Below are 14,005 nucleotides of genomic sequence, written 5' to 3'. Positions count from 1 at the left end.
AGGCAAAGTTAGCAGAACCGAAACCATTTTTTTTTTTGAGATACTCCTTCCTTGTCTTATTTTGGACAAAGAAATTATCTCAGAAATCATAGTTGGGAGGAGGGGATGAAGTGTTTTTCTCTTGTCAGATCTTCTGAAATGTTAAGATGTTCTGTACCTGGGGGAGGCCGACCGTCATTTATGTTGAACGCTGTAGCAAATATTCCAAAAGGAAATGCCCCAATTCCGAACGACATTTGGAAACCTCCATCACCAAATCCAAATCCCTGGAAACCCTAGAAAGAAAACAGAACGGGGGGGGGGGAGATAAATGTTTAATGCACTCACGCTGACAATGCAAGACTTGATCCTATTTCAAGTCAATGATACCGCCTCCAGAAAGATGTAAGAATAATCATTAGACTCCTGTGAGCCTCCATTTCCCATTCACAGAAAATGCTGAATACTGTGGCTCTACAGTTCACTGCTGTGGCCTTATCTCATTCCAATCATACTCCATTAAGCATGTGTAATACCCAGCAATAAATCATAGTACTTTTGCCAAAGAGGATGTAAAAATGTAGAGATGGGTGAGCTGAACAACTGTGCAAGAAGATAAGTAGTAAACCAAGTGCCAAACCAAGCTATATCAAGAGTAACAGACAATGGGAAATCTGGGCTAAAAAGAATTCTTGTAGCAACTTGAACAACCCCTCAATTCCGCTGTAGCAGTTTAAACAAATTAGTAGCAGATTAACTTGGATCTAAGACAGACTTGTAAGAATTAACTTGAAAACTGCACAGTAGATTCAACCTATCTTGAAAGCGTTAACTTTTCATTATAAAGCTATAAGACAGATCCATCTCAGCTCCCTGAAGAGAGTGAGAAAGAGAATATACGGCCAAGTTGAACACCTGTATGAGCTGAAAAACAGGGCAAGGAAGCCAGGGCACTCTTTCCATGAAATAAAACTTTAGATAGGATTCAGGGTTCTAAACCTTAAAGGCATAGCTATATTTTGAAGGGAAGAGATAGAAAGCCAACAGGGAGGGGGCATCTAGCCAATGTACTAAAGAGCATACAATCATCTCCCCAAAAGGCAGAGGTTGTAGGGGAATGCTCAGCGTAACAAGCTCCTAGCTCCAGGGGAACAAATTGATTCTCTTGAGACCAAGGCAGCTGATCTGGAGAAGTTGAAAGAGGAAGAGAGGGTGTAGACAGGGCTTGCAAAGGTCTGCTGTAATCTCATGAGTAAGAATTCCACACCTGGAATTCCGCACCTGAAACATAACTGCCCTGTCATAAACTGGGAGCTTCTTCTTGCTTCCCACCCTATGGAAAGAGGGGGAGGGGAAGGAAGCCCTGAAGCCTGTTAGCCATTTAAACTGAACAGCCCAAGTAGCCCACCAACTGGCCAGCAGCCATTTAAACCCTCATTTTCCTGTATACATCCCTGATTTGGGCCTGGTACAATTACAAGCCAATTAGCACTACATATGTTTCAGATAACTTGGCAGAAACCATTACTAAAATGTGTAGAAAACCATGTTCTATTAGGAGAGAAGAGTATGGAACCAGCATAGCTTCAGAGAAGGGAAGTCCTGCCTCAACCAGTCTCTCTGAGTCTTTGGAAAAGGCCCTCCTTCACGAAATGTGCTATTCAAAAGTTCATCAACTGATTTAATAAACCACCAACTCTCCAGGGAGAATGAACTGCTGAGTGCTTTCAGCTATCCAACAGAGAAATGCTCTTTAATCACACTCAGCAGAGCTGTTTGTCTGGAGCAATAAGGACAGGCAGCAGCCTCTGGGGGTTCCAAGTCAACTTACATGGAAATATGCAACTGTTTCATCAGGTCATGCATGTACTTCATCTGTACCTTAATAAATTATTCTGCAGGCGGTACCAGCCCTCCCAACCATGCAGAGTTTACCATTCCTAACTGCTGTGCCTACATGTTTTATGTTTGCATACATTCTAGTACACTAGCAACACATTGGCAAGATGCCAACACATGCCCAGAGACTTTAGAAACCTATATTCTGAAGTTCCACCCACAGAAACCAAACTGTTGCCACAAGCATGTTTGTCAAATAGGCAGATGTACATATAGTATACTTCATTTGTACAATACAATCTCTCTGGTGTGTAAAGAGAGACAGAAAAAAAAGAGGTTTTAAGTTATTTTTAATGGGACTAAAGGGAATCAACCGAAGCACAGGGAAAGAGAAGAGGAAAAGGTCTCAGGATCAGGAGGGATGGAAGGAATTGATAGCTGTTCTAATATTCCATTGTCTAACGCAGGCTTTGTCAACCAAGGTTTCATGAAACCCCCGGGTTTCTTAATGGCCCTGGAAGTGTTTCCCAAATGGGTGGGAGCTAATTCATTTTAATTTTTGAAAAATTTGTTAAACATTTATTGGGTGATATAACCATATATGGCCATGTAGACCCCCCTCTTCCCAAAATGGTCACTGAGGACCTGGACAGGGTGCAAAGGGGAGGGGCCCCGGGTGGGCGTATGCACAGTTATCCTACCTAACCATATTCTGTATAATTGTGTCATCGCTGGAGTTTCTTAAAGCCTGAGGAATGTTTCAGGAGTTTCTCCATGGTAAAAGGGCTGAGAAAGGCTGGTCTAGTGCTTTGGTTTAAATTTCCCAGCCATGTTGGTTTGCAGCAGGAAAAGCACAATCCTGTGGCAAGAGTAACTTTCTTTCTGATTTGGGGCTACCTGTCCTGGTATGGTGTAATTCATCTTATCTACACCCAGGAGTCCCTATTCTCTGCTACTGCAGTTTGCTCACCTGACCTTTATTAGAGGGCCAGGCCACATGCTGCCTCAGCCCTTAGAATAGCTCCACCTGTAGTTATGTGACAAGCTCAATGTTACCTTTTAGGAGAAATTACGAGATTTCTCATTTTCAAAATGCTTTTTATAGATGCTGGCAGAAGTATAACATCTTTCCTACTGGATTATTGTGAAGAGAATAGCAATGGGAGAAATTTAGTTGGAGGTGGGTTTTTAAATTTTTATACCAGTTTTTAATTATTCATTTGATTATTCTGGTTAGCAGCTTTGAGTCTTGGAAGAGGTTTAGAAAAGGTTACTTCTTTTCAGCTGTGACTGCATTTGAACAGCATTCACCCGCTGTTTCATATGGTCAGGAGGCCAAATCCACTGGGAGCTATAATAGGGAATTGATGGTGCAGTGTGACCAGTTTGCTGGACTTTTTGTTGTTGAAAGTATGCACATTGGTTCTGACTTAAATAGCTCATTATCGATAAAGAAGGCTTTGTATCCCTGGTTTATGAAGGTATCAATGTTTTGGGGGATTTCTGGCTGTCCGCCCATCAGGAGACAGAGCTGGGTGTCATCCGCATACTGGTGATATCCCAGCCCGTAACTCCGGACCAACTGAGCAAGAGGGCAACTTTTGCCAATTTCTGCCAAGCTTTATTTTGTTGTATCTAAGTATTATTAATCTAGCTTTATTAGCCCTTTTGTGGACTGTACTAGTCAAAATGGGGAATATAAATATTTTAATAAATATTTTAGTGGACTGGACCTGGGCAGGCTAGCCTAGTTTCATCAGATGTTGGAAGCCAAGCAGGGTCAGTGCTGGTTAGTATTTTGATGTCAGATCAAGGAGAAAGACAATGGTCACTACACAGGGAATGGCAAGCCATCTGTCTCTTTCCTTGTAAACCTCACAGGATTACCATAAATCATAATTGCCCTTTCGACCACTAGAATTCATGTTGCTCTAGATGCACCTAACCAAGTGGGCTTTGTGTCTGGCCAACAAAAGATACTGTCAAAATATGATTAAAATCAAGGAGTGATTAAAATGTGGCAGTAAAATGTGGAACTTGCTGCACAGAGGTTGTAGTGATGGTCATAGGCACTGACTGTTTTAAAAGAGGATTCAATGGCTTGATGGAGGATAGGCCTATCAGTGACTACTAGCCATGGTGACAAAACGGAACCCCCACATTTAGAGGCAAGTAAACCTTTGTATACTAGTGCCAAAAGGCAAAATGAGGGAAAGGGTGTTGGCCTCTATGCCCTGTTGTTGGCCCTCTAGAGGAACTGGTTGGCCAATGCATGAAGCCAGACACTAGACAAGATGGACCACTTAAGTCTCATCTAGCAATCTTATATTTAATGCTTTTTAAAATGCCACAGGATTCCTTGCAGATTTTTCTTCATAACAACGACCAACAAAATGCTTTTTTGTTGTGTATTTCTGAAAAAAATTGAAAGCTATCTCCAGGAGCCTACAAATAACTACTCACCCCTCTATTTTCTGGTTCAGGTCTCTGCCCTTGAGGTCGTGGTGGTGTTTTTTCTCTGTAAGACATAATTAATTCAGCAGAGTTAAGAATTAGTTAATTTAGAACTTGCTACTACCTGGGCTACCTGGCCATTTAACTAGAACATTCCAGTCATCTCACCTTCAAGTGATGGGAAGGCGTTCACTAGCTTTCCCCTCCCATAACACCCTTTGAGTTAACCCTGAGGTAGTCAAACTGCGGCTCTCCAGATGTCCATGCACTCCAGATGTCCATGTGCATGGACATCTGGAGGGCCGCATTTTGACTATCCCTGAGTTAACCTCTTGCAGATCAACCTACAGGCTTAAACCAACCCTGAGGCGGAGGAAAAGGCTCATCTAGGGATCTTTGTTAATGATGGATCCATAAGTAGCTGGCTAGAAACACTTGACCACTAGTGCAGTACAAGTCACTTTTTAAGGCAGAACAATCTAAATGGCATCATTTCCTTTGGCAATCTGGTGAATAATCCACAAGACCCTTCCCCATTGAAACCAACAGGAGATAGGCAAAAGCAGACAGCGTACTCAGAATACATAAGTCCCACTGACAGAGCAGTTCCTAAGTGGAACAGGCTTCATCAGTTCGCCTTCTTTGGAAGTTTTTAAGCAGAGATTAGATAGCCATCTGACAGAAATGCTGATTTGTAAACTTAGGCAGAGTGTGAGTGGATGGGCAGGAAGGGCTGTGTCAGTGCTTGGCCCTTGCAGCCCTTTCTTGCATGCCCAGGGAAATGCTGATCACTACTTTGGAGTCCGGAGGAGAATTTCCTCCAGGCCCGACAGGCCAGGGATTCTGGTTTTTGGAGGCTGGGGGGCATCATCTAGGCATGTAATTAGGGTCACTGTGGGTGGGCAGACAGTTTTAAGTTTCATGCATTGTTCAGGGTGTTAGACTAGATGACCCTGGAGGTGCCTTTCAACTCCATGATTCTAATCCAACTCTCAGCCTGCTACCCATAGTGAAACTCAGTATCTTGCCTGAAGCAGCTCCTTCCTGTCTCCCAGCATAAAGATCAACACATTAAACCACTTAGAGTCTACCCAGGATGGTCAAGTAATATTCACTGTTGTAACTCAGGACTTTTCTAACTGCCTCCTTTTAGGAAAGCTTTTCCACAAGTCATCTGGAGGCCTGAATTTTGCAATGGGTGTTCTAGGGCATGTCCTAGGACTCAATTCATACCTACTATGGCCAGGATTGGCGGTCCTCATCTTCATTCATAAAATACGTCCAAGAACACATCCAACATATTCCTGTGACTACGTATTGCAAGGGAAGCTTACCATTGGTGGACAAGCAAGCTGCCCATCAGTGAAACTTGCCTGCCATTTCTGGCCACTTCATTAAGGAACCCCCAAAGAGCTTCTCAGGTGCTCCAGACCTCCCTAGCATGCAACCGTAAAACCAGTGGCCTAACAGGCAGTTAAGTGCAGAGCAAAGCCATGCAGACATAACAGCATCCAAATCTCTTGTGCCAGATTAAGGTTTTCCCATTGCTTACACTTCATTGTGTAAAACCACTTGTATTTCCACTGAAGCTGTTCTGACAGGTGAGTGCCTTGTAATTAATCTACAAATAGTAATGAGAATTTATTCTAGCAGGAAGATTTTCAAATAAACAAGAAATATGTAAAGGTATCTGAAGATGTCACAAATACATCATTGAAACAACTCATTCCACATGTTTTAATTATTTCAGCAAATGCCATTCACTGCGCTCCATTGTAAGTGAGTGAAACCATGTTTCTAGGAGTGATAACTTTGACGGTCCTCACCTGGGGTCCTGTTGTCCAGTACTGCCCCTTCCGTAAAGTGGAATAACTTTATCTCGGCTGATTCCTGCTTTACATACAGGACACACTTGTCTGTTTGGCCTGGTCTCTAACCACTGAAAGATACAAAAGGAGAACAATATTGAGTAATACAGATATGTAAAACAAAACTATGGCTCACAGACTGGAAATGCTCAACCTGCATTCCTATTCCAAAAAAAAGGGGGCATCAGACTGTAGCAATTATTGGAGTGGAGCATATGAGAGAATTTGAGATGAAAATCAACTTGTGTTTTGTAGATTGCAGCAAAGCTTTTGATGGGTCTGCTACAATATTTGATTGTTCTGGTTCACAATCTGTATTCTAGACAAGAGGCTACTATGGAGAAATGGAAAGTTTTTCAATTGGCAAAGATTTCAGGCTAGGAAGCATTTTATTTCTGAATCTCTTCAATCTATATGAAGTAACTAAAAAAGTATGCAGTGACACTTGGAAGCTCACAGCCTGTCACAAACTTTGTTATTCTTTAAGGTGCTACTGGACTTTTGCTCTTTTCTACTGCTACATGCAGACTAATATGGCTACCCTTCTGGATCTATCTCCAAGAAAGAAAGTTGACTCATTTAAAATGCAATGTCAGAAGAGAGTTTTATGGATAATATAGACCACCAAAAAGACAAATCAGTGGGTTCTGGTCTTCAGACCCAAACTTCAGAATCGGTCCTAAATAGAGAGACTTAAGACAAATAAAAGGAATATGATCTTCAGTTAGCCTTCAGATTATAAATCGTGATCAACTGGACGCAGGGGTTGTCAAACTGCGGCCCTCCAATGACCATGGACTACAATTCTCAGGAGCCCCTGCCATCTGGAGGAACACAGGTTGACTGACTACCCCTGCTGTAGGTGATGCAAAAGACTATGACCTCGGAGAGCGGCTGCCAGTCACAACAGACCATATTGACCTGGCTCAGTATAAGAAGAGTTGGTTCTTATATACTACTTTTCTCTATCCGAAGGAGGCTCAAAGTGGCTTCCAATCGACTTCCCTTCCCTTTCCCCACAACAGACACTCTGTGAGGGAGGGGAGGCTGAGAGAGCCCTGATATTACTGCTCAGTCAGAACAGCTTTATCAGTGCTATGACAAGCCCAAGGTCACCCAGCTGGCTGCATGTGGCGGAAGAGCATGGAATCAAACCTGGCTCACCAGGTTAGAAGTCGGTGTTCCTAACCACTACACCAAGCAGTCTTATGCATTCAACTTCTGAATCACAGGGACAGTAATACTGACCTACCTTACAAGGTAGCTGTAGGGATTACTGAACTAATATGAAGTCTTCTGAGCTCATTAATATTGTGCCACCTTATAGAAACGTACACAGAAAAGCTAAGAAGCTCCCACTCCAAAGCAAATTGCAAACGATTGCATGTTAACTCCCATTAGCAAATTGAGTGGCTCTTGAGGGATTTTAAACACAGTTCATTTAGGAATGGAAGGGATATTGCAGCTTCTGACAGAATCCCTCAGAGGGCTGAGGAAGTGATTGTGCAAGAACAGCTGATGAAAGACAAAGTAAAAGAAAACCAGCCTTACCTGGTGTAAACACGGCCAGCTGTTTGCATTTCCAGAGTGATTTGATTGCAAAGCAGTAGGGAAAGGGGAGAAAAAAATAATCAGTCAATGCACACATGAAACTGCATGAGAACAAACAGAAAAGTGGACTCTAGCAGCACTGGTTCTACACCAATACAGTAAAATAAACTGAACATTTCAAAGAGGCAGCAGAAGAAGCAGGATATTTTCAACTCTACCAGGGTGCACAATCTGACATGGAGATGACACAGCTGAAAGGTACAAAGGGATCAGCACAGTTAACTCTCCTTTTTCAAAAAAAGATCTTCCACAATAGTAGATAATCTTTTATAATCCTCCCAGTTCACAGCCTGCAGCAAGAATGCAAAAGGTGCACCGTGAGGGCTGCTGAACAGACAGTTTCCAACAACCAGGGCAGCTGACCGATTCTGCCAGAGCCAAACCAAAATGTTTCCCCACCCGAGGGCTGCACTTCACAATCCAAGACAGATGCCCCAGGTAAAAACCTCAGAGGATAGTGCAATTCCTGGATCACCATTGCAACACTGCCCAGAATCCCATGGCTGTCTTTGATGACACTGAAAATACTCCTGTCCCAAATGACCACATGGGCTGCTATGCAGTTGGCCTAACCCTGGATTCTACTGCAAAGAAAACCCTGTACTGACTTCCCTCATTTGTTGCAGCATCTCAGTAAGAAACAAAACAAGTACAGGGCCACAGACCGAAACAGCAATACTATTGACAGCCACACTTCAATTACTTCTGCCTACACAACTCATTACATTGAAGTTCTGCCAATTAGGCACTTGACCTACCTTCTTCACTTTTAGCTGACAAGCTCATACCTCCCAAACAGTGGGAGTAGCTGACACTTATGGCAATTATATATAGGGAGGGAAAAGGAGAAACGCTAATGTATACAACCAGGCTCTACACTCTGAAATGGCCACAAATCAGGAAATGATTAATTCCAGTTTGACTTAGGCTACAAAGCCCTACATTCAAGCAGTCATCTGGGAGATTATCAACCTCTTCCTTTCAACATGGGAATTTCAACATGGGCTGTGAGGACAGCCAGAGTCCTCACAGGAATTCCTCAGAGTGCTCACATTCGACCTGTGCTCTGGCAACTGCATTGGCTCCCAGTTGAGTTCCAGATCAAGTTTAAGGTATTGGTAGAACCCATAGGGTCATTTGCAGTCCAAGCTCTTTATATGTGAGAGACCGCCTCCCAATCTATACCCCATGAACAGTGCTCTGCAAACACCAACCAATTGGTGATCCCTGGCCCCAAGGAAGGATGTCTGGCCTCAACCAGGGTCAGGGCTTTCTCAGTCCTGGCCCCCACCTGGAATGCACTCTTGGCGCAGATCTGGGCCCTGATGAAGTTCACACAGTTCTGCAGGGCCTGCAAGGTACAGCTCTTCCACCAGACTTTTGGTTGGGGCCAATAAGCCAAATAATATTTACTGGGTTCACCCCATTAAAGCTCGCTTGACTGTAGCCTGGTTCTGGATGAACTTGTTGTTGTTGTTGTTAGGTGTGAAGTCGTGTCTGACCCATCGCGACCCCATGGACAATGATCCTCCAGGCCTTCATGTCCTCTACCATTCCCCGGAGTCCATTTAAGTTTGTACTGGATGAACTGCAAACACTCAAAAAGCTGGAGATGTGGATATTATTTTAAATGGCTGATTCATTTAATTTTAAATCTAAATTTATTTTTTTTAATTATATTATCTGATGCCTCTGTGGCTTGATGCACACTGCCCTGAGCCAGCTTGCTGGGAGGGCGATATAAAAATCACCAATTAAATAAATCGTGCACAAGTAAGCTAAAGTAAAAGATCAAACACAGCTACAGGAACACAACTGCCCTCAAGACCCACTTGTTCACAGCTGGGGCTCTGAATAGCTGCAGCAACACTTAGAAGTAGTTTTTCACCCGAGTGTTCTTAGAGAATGAAACTTCCGTGATCTCCATGAAAATGTACATGGAGAAATAGGTCAATTATTAATCAAATTAAGACTCATTTAAAGAGAGCCCACACTCAGGTGTAGGTCACGTGCTCTGCCTGCAGAAGTCCCAGGGGTGGATTCAAACTTATTTTTCCATTACTGTCTGCACCCTCCCACATACACACACAGTGCAACCTACTTATCTCCATGAAATGCTGTTCTTGGTGGGATAAGGTACCCTGAGGAAAATGAGGGGTCCTGGAGCAGGAAAGAGACATCAGAAGAAATTGCCAATTAAGTTTGGATCCAAACCACCCCGAGGTTCTGTCCTCCACATCTACAAAATCACAAGCAGTACAGCTGAGAAAGATCTCTTGGCCTGAGACATTGATGGAGCAGAAATTATTGGCTAGGTCAGCCTTCCTCAACTTTTTTTACCAGTCAGAAACCTGAAAGATTTTTCAAACTTCAAGAAACCCAAGAAGTGGGGCAACCACCATGCAGAATATGGTTGGGAAGCATAGCTATGTACACGCCCATGCAAGGCCTCTCCCCTTCCCACCCCCTCCAGACCCATCATTGGTCATTGAGGGGTGGAATAAGTCAACATGACCTCATATGGTCATATCACCCAATACATTTTAAGAAATATATCTATAAATAATTAACTCCCATCCATTCAGGAAATCCTTCCAGGGCTGTCAAGAAACCCCCACTGTTTATTTTATTTATTTTTATTCCCACAACCGGCTTGTGGTAGATTACAATGGTCCATAATTTCAAAACCCCAATAAAACCCCATTAAAATATCAAAACTAGGACATAAAATTACAAAAAAAACCCAAGAAAACATGGTGGTATAAATCACTCATAACAACTACCCATCCTGGCCCATAACACCAGTGGAGGAAGTAGGAGGAGGGAAACCCTGGTTGAGAAAGCCTGGGCTAGGTGGATCAATGGCCAATAAGTTTGTAAGCTGTGCAATGAGACCAGATTGCTTCAAAGGCAATTAACACACCCATCCTGTTGCTTTGCTTTAAGGTCACTCCCAGGTTCAGTCGTAATTTCCTCACAGTGGCAAAGATACACTTGAAGAGCATCTTTCTGCCATTCAGCTAGTATATAAAAAACTAATTCCTGGATTCTATCACATTTTACTGTGACCAAAAAAAACCCAGAACACACAGTATGGTTATCTAGATGCTGACATGACTGGCTTAGTTCTCAATCAATTCTCACCAAGTCTTATGGACAAAGTCACAATCTCTTGGGAATAACAAAGCCTGTCCTGCTCCAACTCAGATACTGAGCTCAGGTGAGGCAAGGGGTGAGCCTAGCTCCCACTACAACTGCATTTCCAAAGAGTGTTGCTGTATCTGCCATTAACAGCTGGCTGACACTGACCATAAACTTGAGCACAAAGTGGAGAGATACATGGGTCCCCCCAGTTTTCCCTGTCATATACCGAACTATGCCTACCATGTCATAACTCCAGTCACGCAAATGAGTCTGCCTTCTACTGATTCAGACCATTGATCTATCAGAGTCAGCATTTTCTACACCTGAGAACCTGGAGAGCTGCCATCATTAACTTTTAGTTGGACACGCCAGGACTTAACCCTCAGCTTTCAGAATAGGCTCGCCAACTTAGTATGAATAGCAGCCTCCAAAATCATTTTTTTCAAGACTGATAATGCAAAATCATGAGCTAAGCTCATGACAGTCAACAGCATCTTCAGAACACAATTTTATCCCATTGGGAATTTAGCCAGTGCTGTAATTCCTCATTTGAAACCTAGTAATCCACAGAATTCAGTTGTTCAGAATTAAAGCACATTTCTATCTTAAGCATCCAATTCAACTCCAATGGCAAATTCTTTGCCTACCACTTTCTCCAATTCAAATGTTCAGCTCATCACACACTGAGAATCAGTGCTCCAATTAGGTTCTCTCCCTTCCTGAAAGAATGATGTAGTAAGTCAATTGCCCTGTGGCAACAGAGGCAAGAGGGCAGTGGCAGGCTAAGCTATTATAGTCACCTCCCAGCCAAAATATGCAATACACAAATGCTGTTCCAAGAATCATTGCTGTACACTAAGAACTAGTTTGGAGGTGATAAGGAAAGGTTTAGGAAAAACTCAGTTTTGTTGTGATTCCCACCATTCTGTTTAATTTAATTCCCACCATTTATTTTAAATTATTGTAATTTAACTTTTATACTTGTATAGGGGCCAAGCCCATTGAATTCAGGAATACAACAGATTGGGGTGGGGTAGAAGAACTCTATAGATGGCTTCTCCCTCCCCACAGGACCTGGAAAAGCTGCAGGCTGGAGGCCCCAAGGTAGGGGCAGCAGGGGCAGCTCTCACACAGCAGGGAACTACAACCTCTGAGGAAAGTGGAAGGAAAAGGGGGTGGTCAGGATGGAGGACGGAAGGTGATTGGCTGGCTGCTGGACAGACGGGCAAGCCAATTGGAGGAAGAGGCACTCAGGGGTGGGAGAGCCACCCTGAGTAGATGTTAAGTGCTGAGGGGCACATGCCATGAGACACGCTTCTCCTCCAAGGCTTTACCAGAAATATATGATGCGGAATAGATATGCGTATTTTAAACCTGCACGCTGCCGTAAGCCATAGGGAATGGCAACATATAAATTAAATTAATAATAAAGGACAGTTTTAATAATTATGTACCCCACTCTAAACCTTCCAGAGAGTATAGGACATTAACTGAATGGATGAATGGACACTAACCAGAAGAGGTGTCCACACAGACTGATCACAGCATCCTTAGCAGTGTCCAGACAGATGTTGCATTCAAATGTGCTATCCTGACTGGCACTGTCCCCATTACTGCTGTTTCCACTGGTCCCACCAGTACTAGAGTTCTCCATGGAGGCTGAAGCGGCTGCTCCTTTGCTGGCCATTCTTGGATCCTGATCAAGCCCAGCCAAGACCTAAGGATAAAGAAGAACAATTCATTCAAAATAGGCAATCATATTATTATGCTTAGAATGAGACAATAACGAAGGCTGTTTTCATACAACTAAAGCATTTGAGTCTTGCATCTGTTTCACTTTCCTTGCAACCAACAGGAGAAATTGTCTGCTGAAAAAGGGTGGAATAAAAGTTCAAATAATAAATAAATAAATATTGCACACCCTGATCTTAACACCTAGCCATACAATCAACAACAGTGGGATCACATAAATATCTGTCTTTCTTGTGGCGTTCCTGAGCATGCCTTTTAACCAAGCCTTGCTTGCTCTGTCACAAATATTAATCATTGCAGATTGCGAGTGCGCTCTAAAATTCACAGTGGAACATTATTATACTTCACCTTACCCAGTGAGATCAGGATAGTTTGCTTCTACCAGATACAAGCCCAATGAAGATTCAATAAAGAATCAGGGTAGATAGGCCAGTCAGCTATGCCTTTTAGCACAGAATGTCTCTGCAACCCCCCCAAAAAAAAAAATTAAAAAGAGGTTCTTTGCTTGTCAGACTGAACATTCCAAGATTGTGGGTTCAGTGCTCTGTCCAGCAAGCTGCAAGCAAAGTTTCATAGAGTCCTGGCAATAGAAGACTTATGGAACAGGCTTCCTCGGGAGGTGGTGGGTTCTCCATCTTTGGAAATTTTTAAACAGAGGCTGAATAGCAATCTGATGGAGAGGCTGATTCTGTGAGGGCTTAAAGGGGTGGCAGGTTACAATGGATGAGCGATTGGGATGTGAGTCTCCTGCATAGTGCAGGGAGTTGGACTAGATGACCCAGGAGGTCCCTTCCAACTCTATGATTCTATGGATGGGCATCTCAGATGATAGTGCTGGGCATCAGAGTCTGGCTATGAGTTAAAGCTACCCTTATGGGAAGAAATTCTGTTCAGAATCTCACAGGTCACCCCCTTCCTAACTGGCAAGTAGATTGAAGCCCACCTCACCTTCCCCTGCCATCCCAGGAATATAAGCTCTGGCAGAAGGTTATTGGGGGTAGGAGAGTAGAGATAATTTCCTATTTGAAAGTTAATTGTCCAAAAAACTGTAATAAATTCTGCCTGCAGTGAGTGGAAGCCTCAACTTCTTCCCTTAAAACAAACAGGTAAACCTCTAACTCTCTGGAGCTCTCTCCCCTTCTTGGGCCAGCAGGAGAGGGAGGCAAGCTGTCAAGGCAACCCCTTAGAGCCCTCTTTCCCTGCGGGGATAGTTGCATGACAGAATTTTAGGGTTCAAAATGAAAGCAACCCTAACACAATGACAGATGACTCCGCTCAGGCAATGAGCTACAAAACTGAGTGAGCCAAGTTTCTCTTCTAGATCGCGAGCTGGAACTTCCCTTACAAAAATAGCAGCC

General features: G+C 43.3%; 1 protein-coding gene across 7 annotated transcripts in view; it reads right to left on the bottom strand.

Moving 5' to 3' along the window:
• The window catches only part of RNF185 (ring finger protein 185), a 29,841-nt gene that overhangs the window by 3,881 nt on the left and 11,955 nt on the right, over positions 1-14,005 (bottom strand). For all 7 annotated transcript variants that reach the window (XM_077309434.1, XM_077309429.1, XM_077309431.1 and 4 more), the window contains exons 2-6: positions 12,410-12,612; positions 7,692-7,710; positions 6,099-6,211; positions 4,282-4,336; positions 158-275 (exon numbers count right to left, since the gene is read on the bottom strand). In XM_077309434.1, the coding sequence (XP_077165549.1) occupies positions 158-275; positions 4,282-4,336; positions 6,099-6,211; positions 7,692-7,710; positions 12,410-12,582 (478 nt within the window). In that variant the 5' untranslated portion in view covers positions 12,583-12,612. The remainder of the gene's footprint in view (positions 1-157; positions 276-4,281; positions 4,337-6,098; positions 6,212-7,691; positions 7,711-12,409; positions 12,613-14,005) is intronic.

This window comes from Paroedura picta, chromosome 13 (genome assembly GCF_049243985.1).
Source record: "Paroedura picta isolate Pp20150507F chromosome 13, Ppicta_v3.0, whole genome shotgun sequence".
Lineage (NCBI taxonomy): Eukaryota > Metazoa > Chordata > Lepidosauria > Squamata > Gekkonidae > Paroedura > Paroedura picta.
The sequence above is the reverse complement of the archived record's forward strand: the minus strand, read 5'-3'. Positions and strand labels throughout refer to the sequence as shown.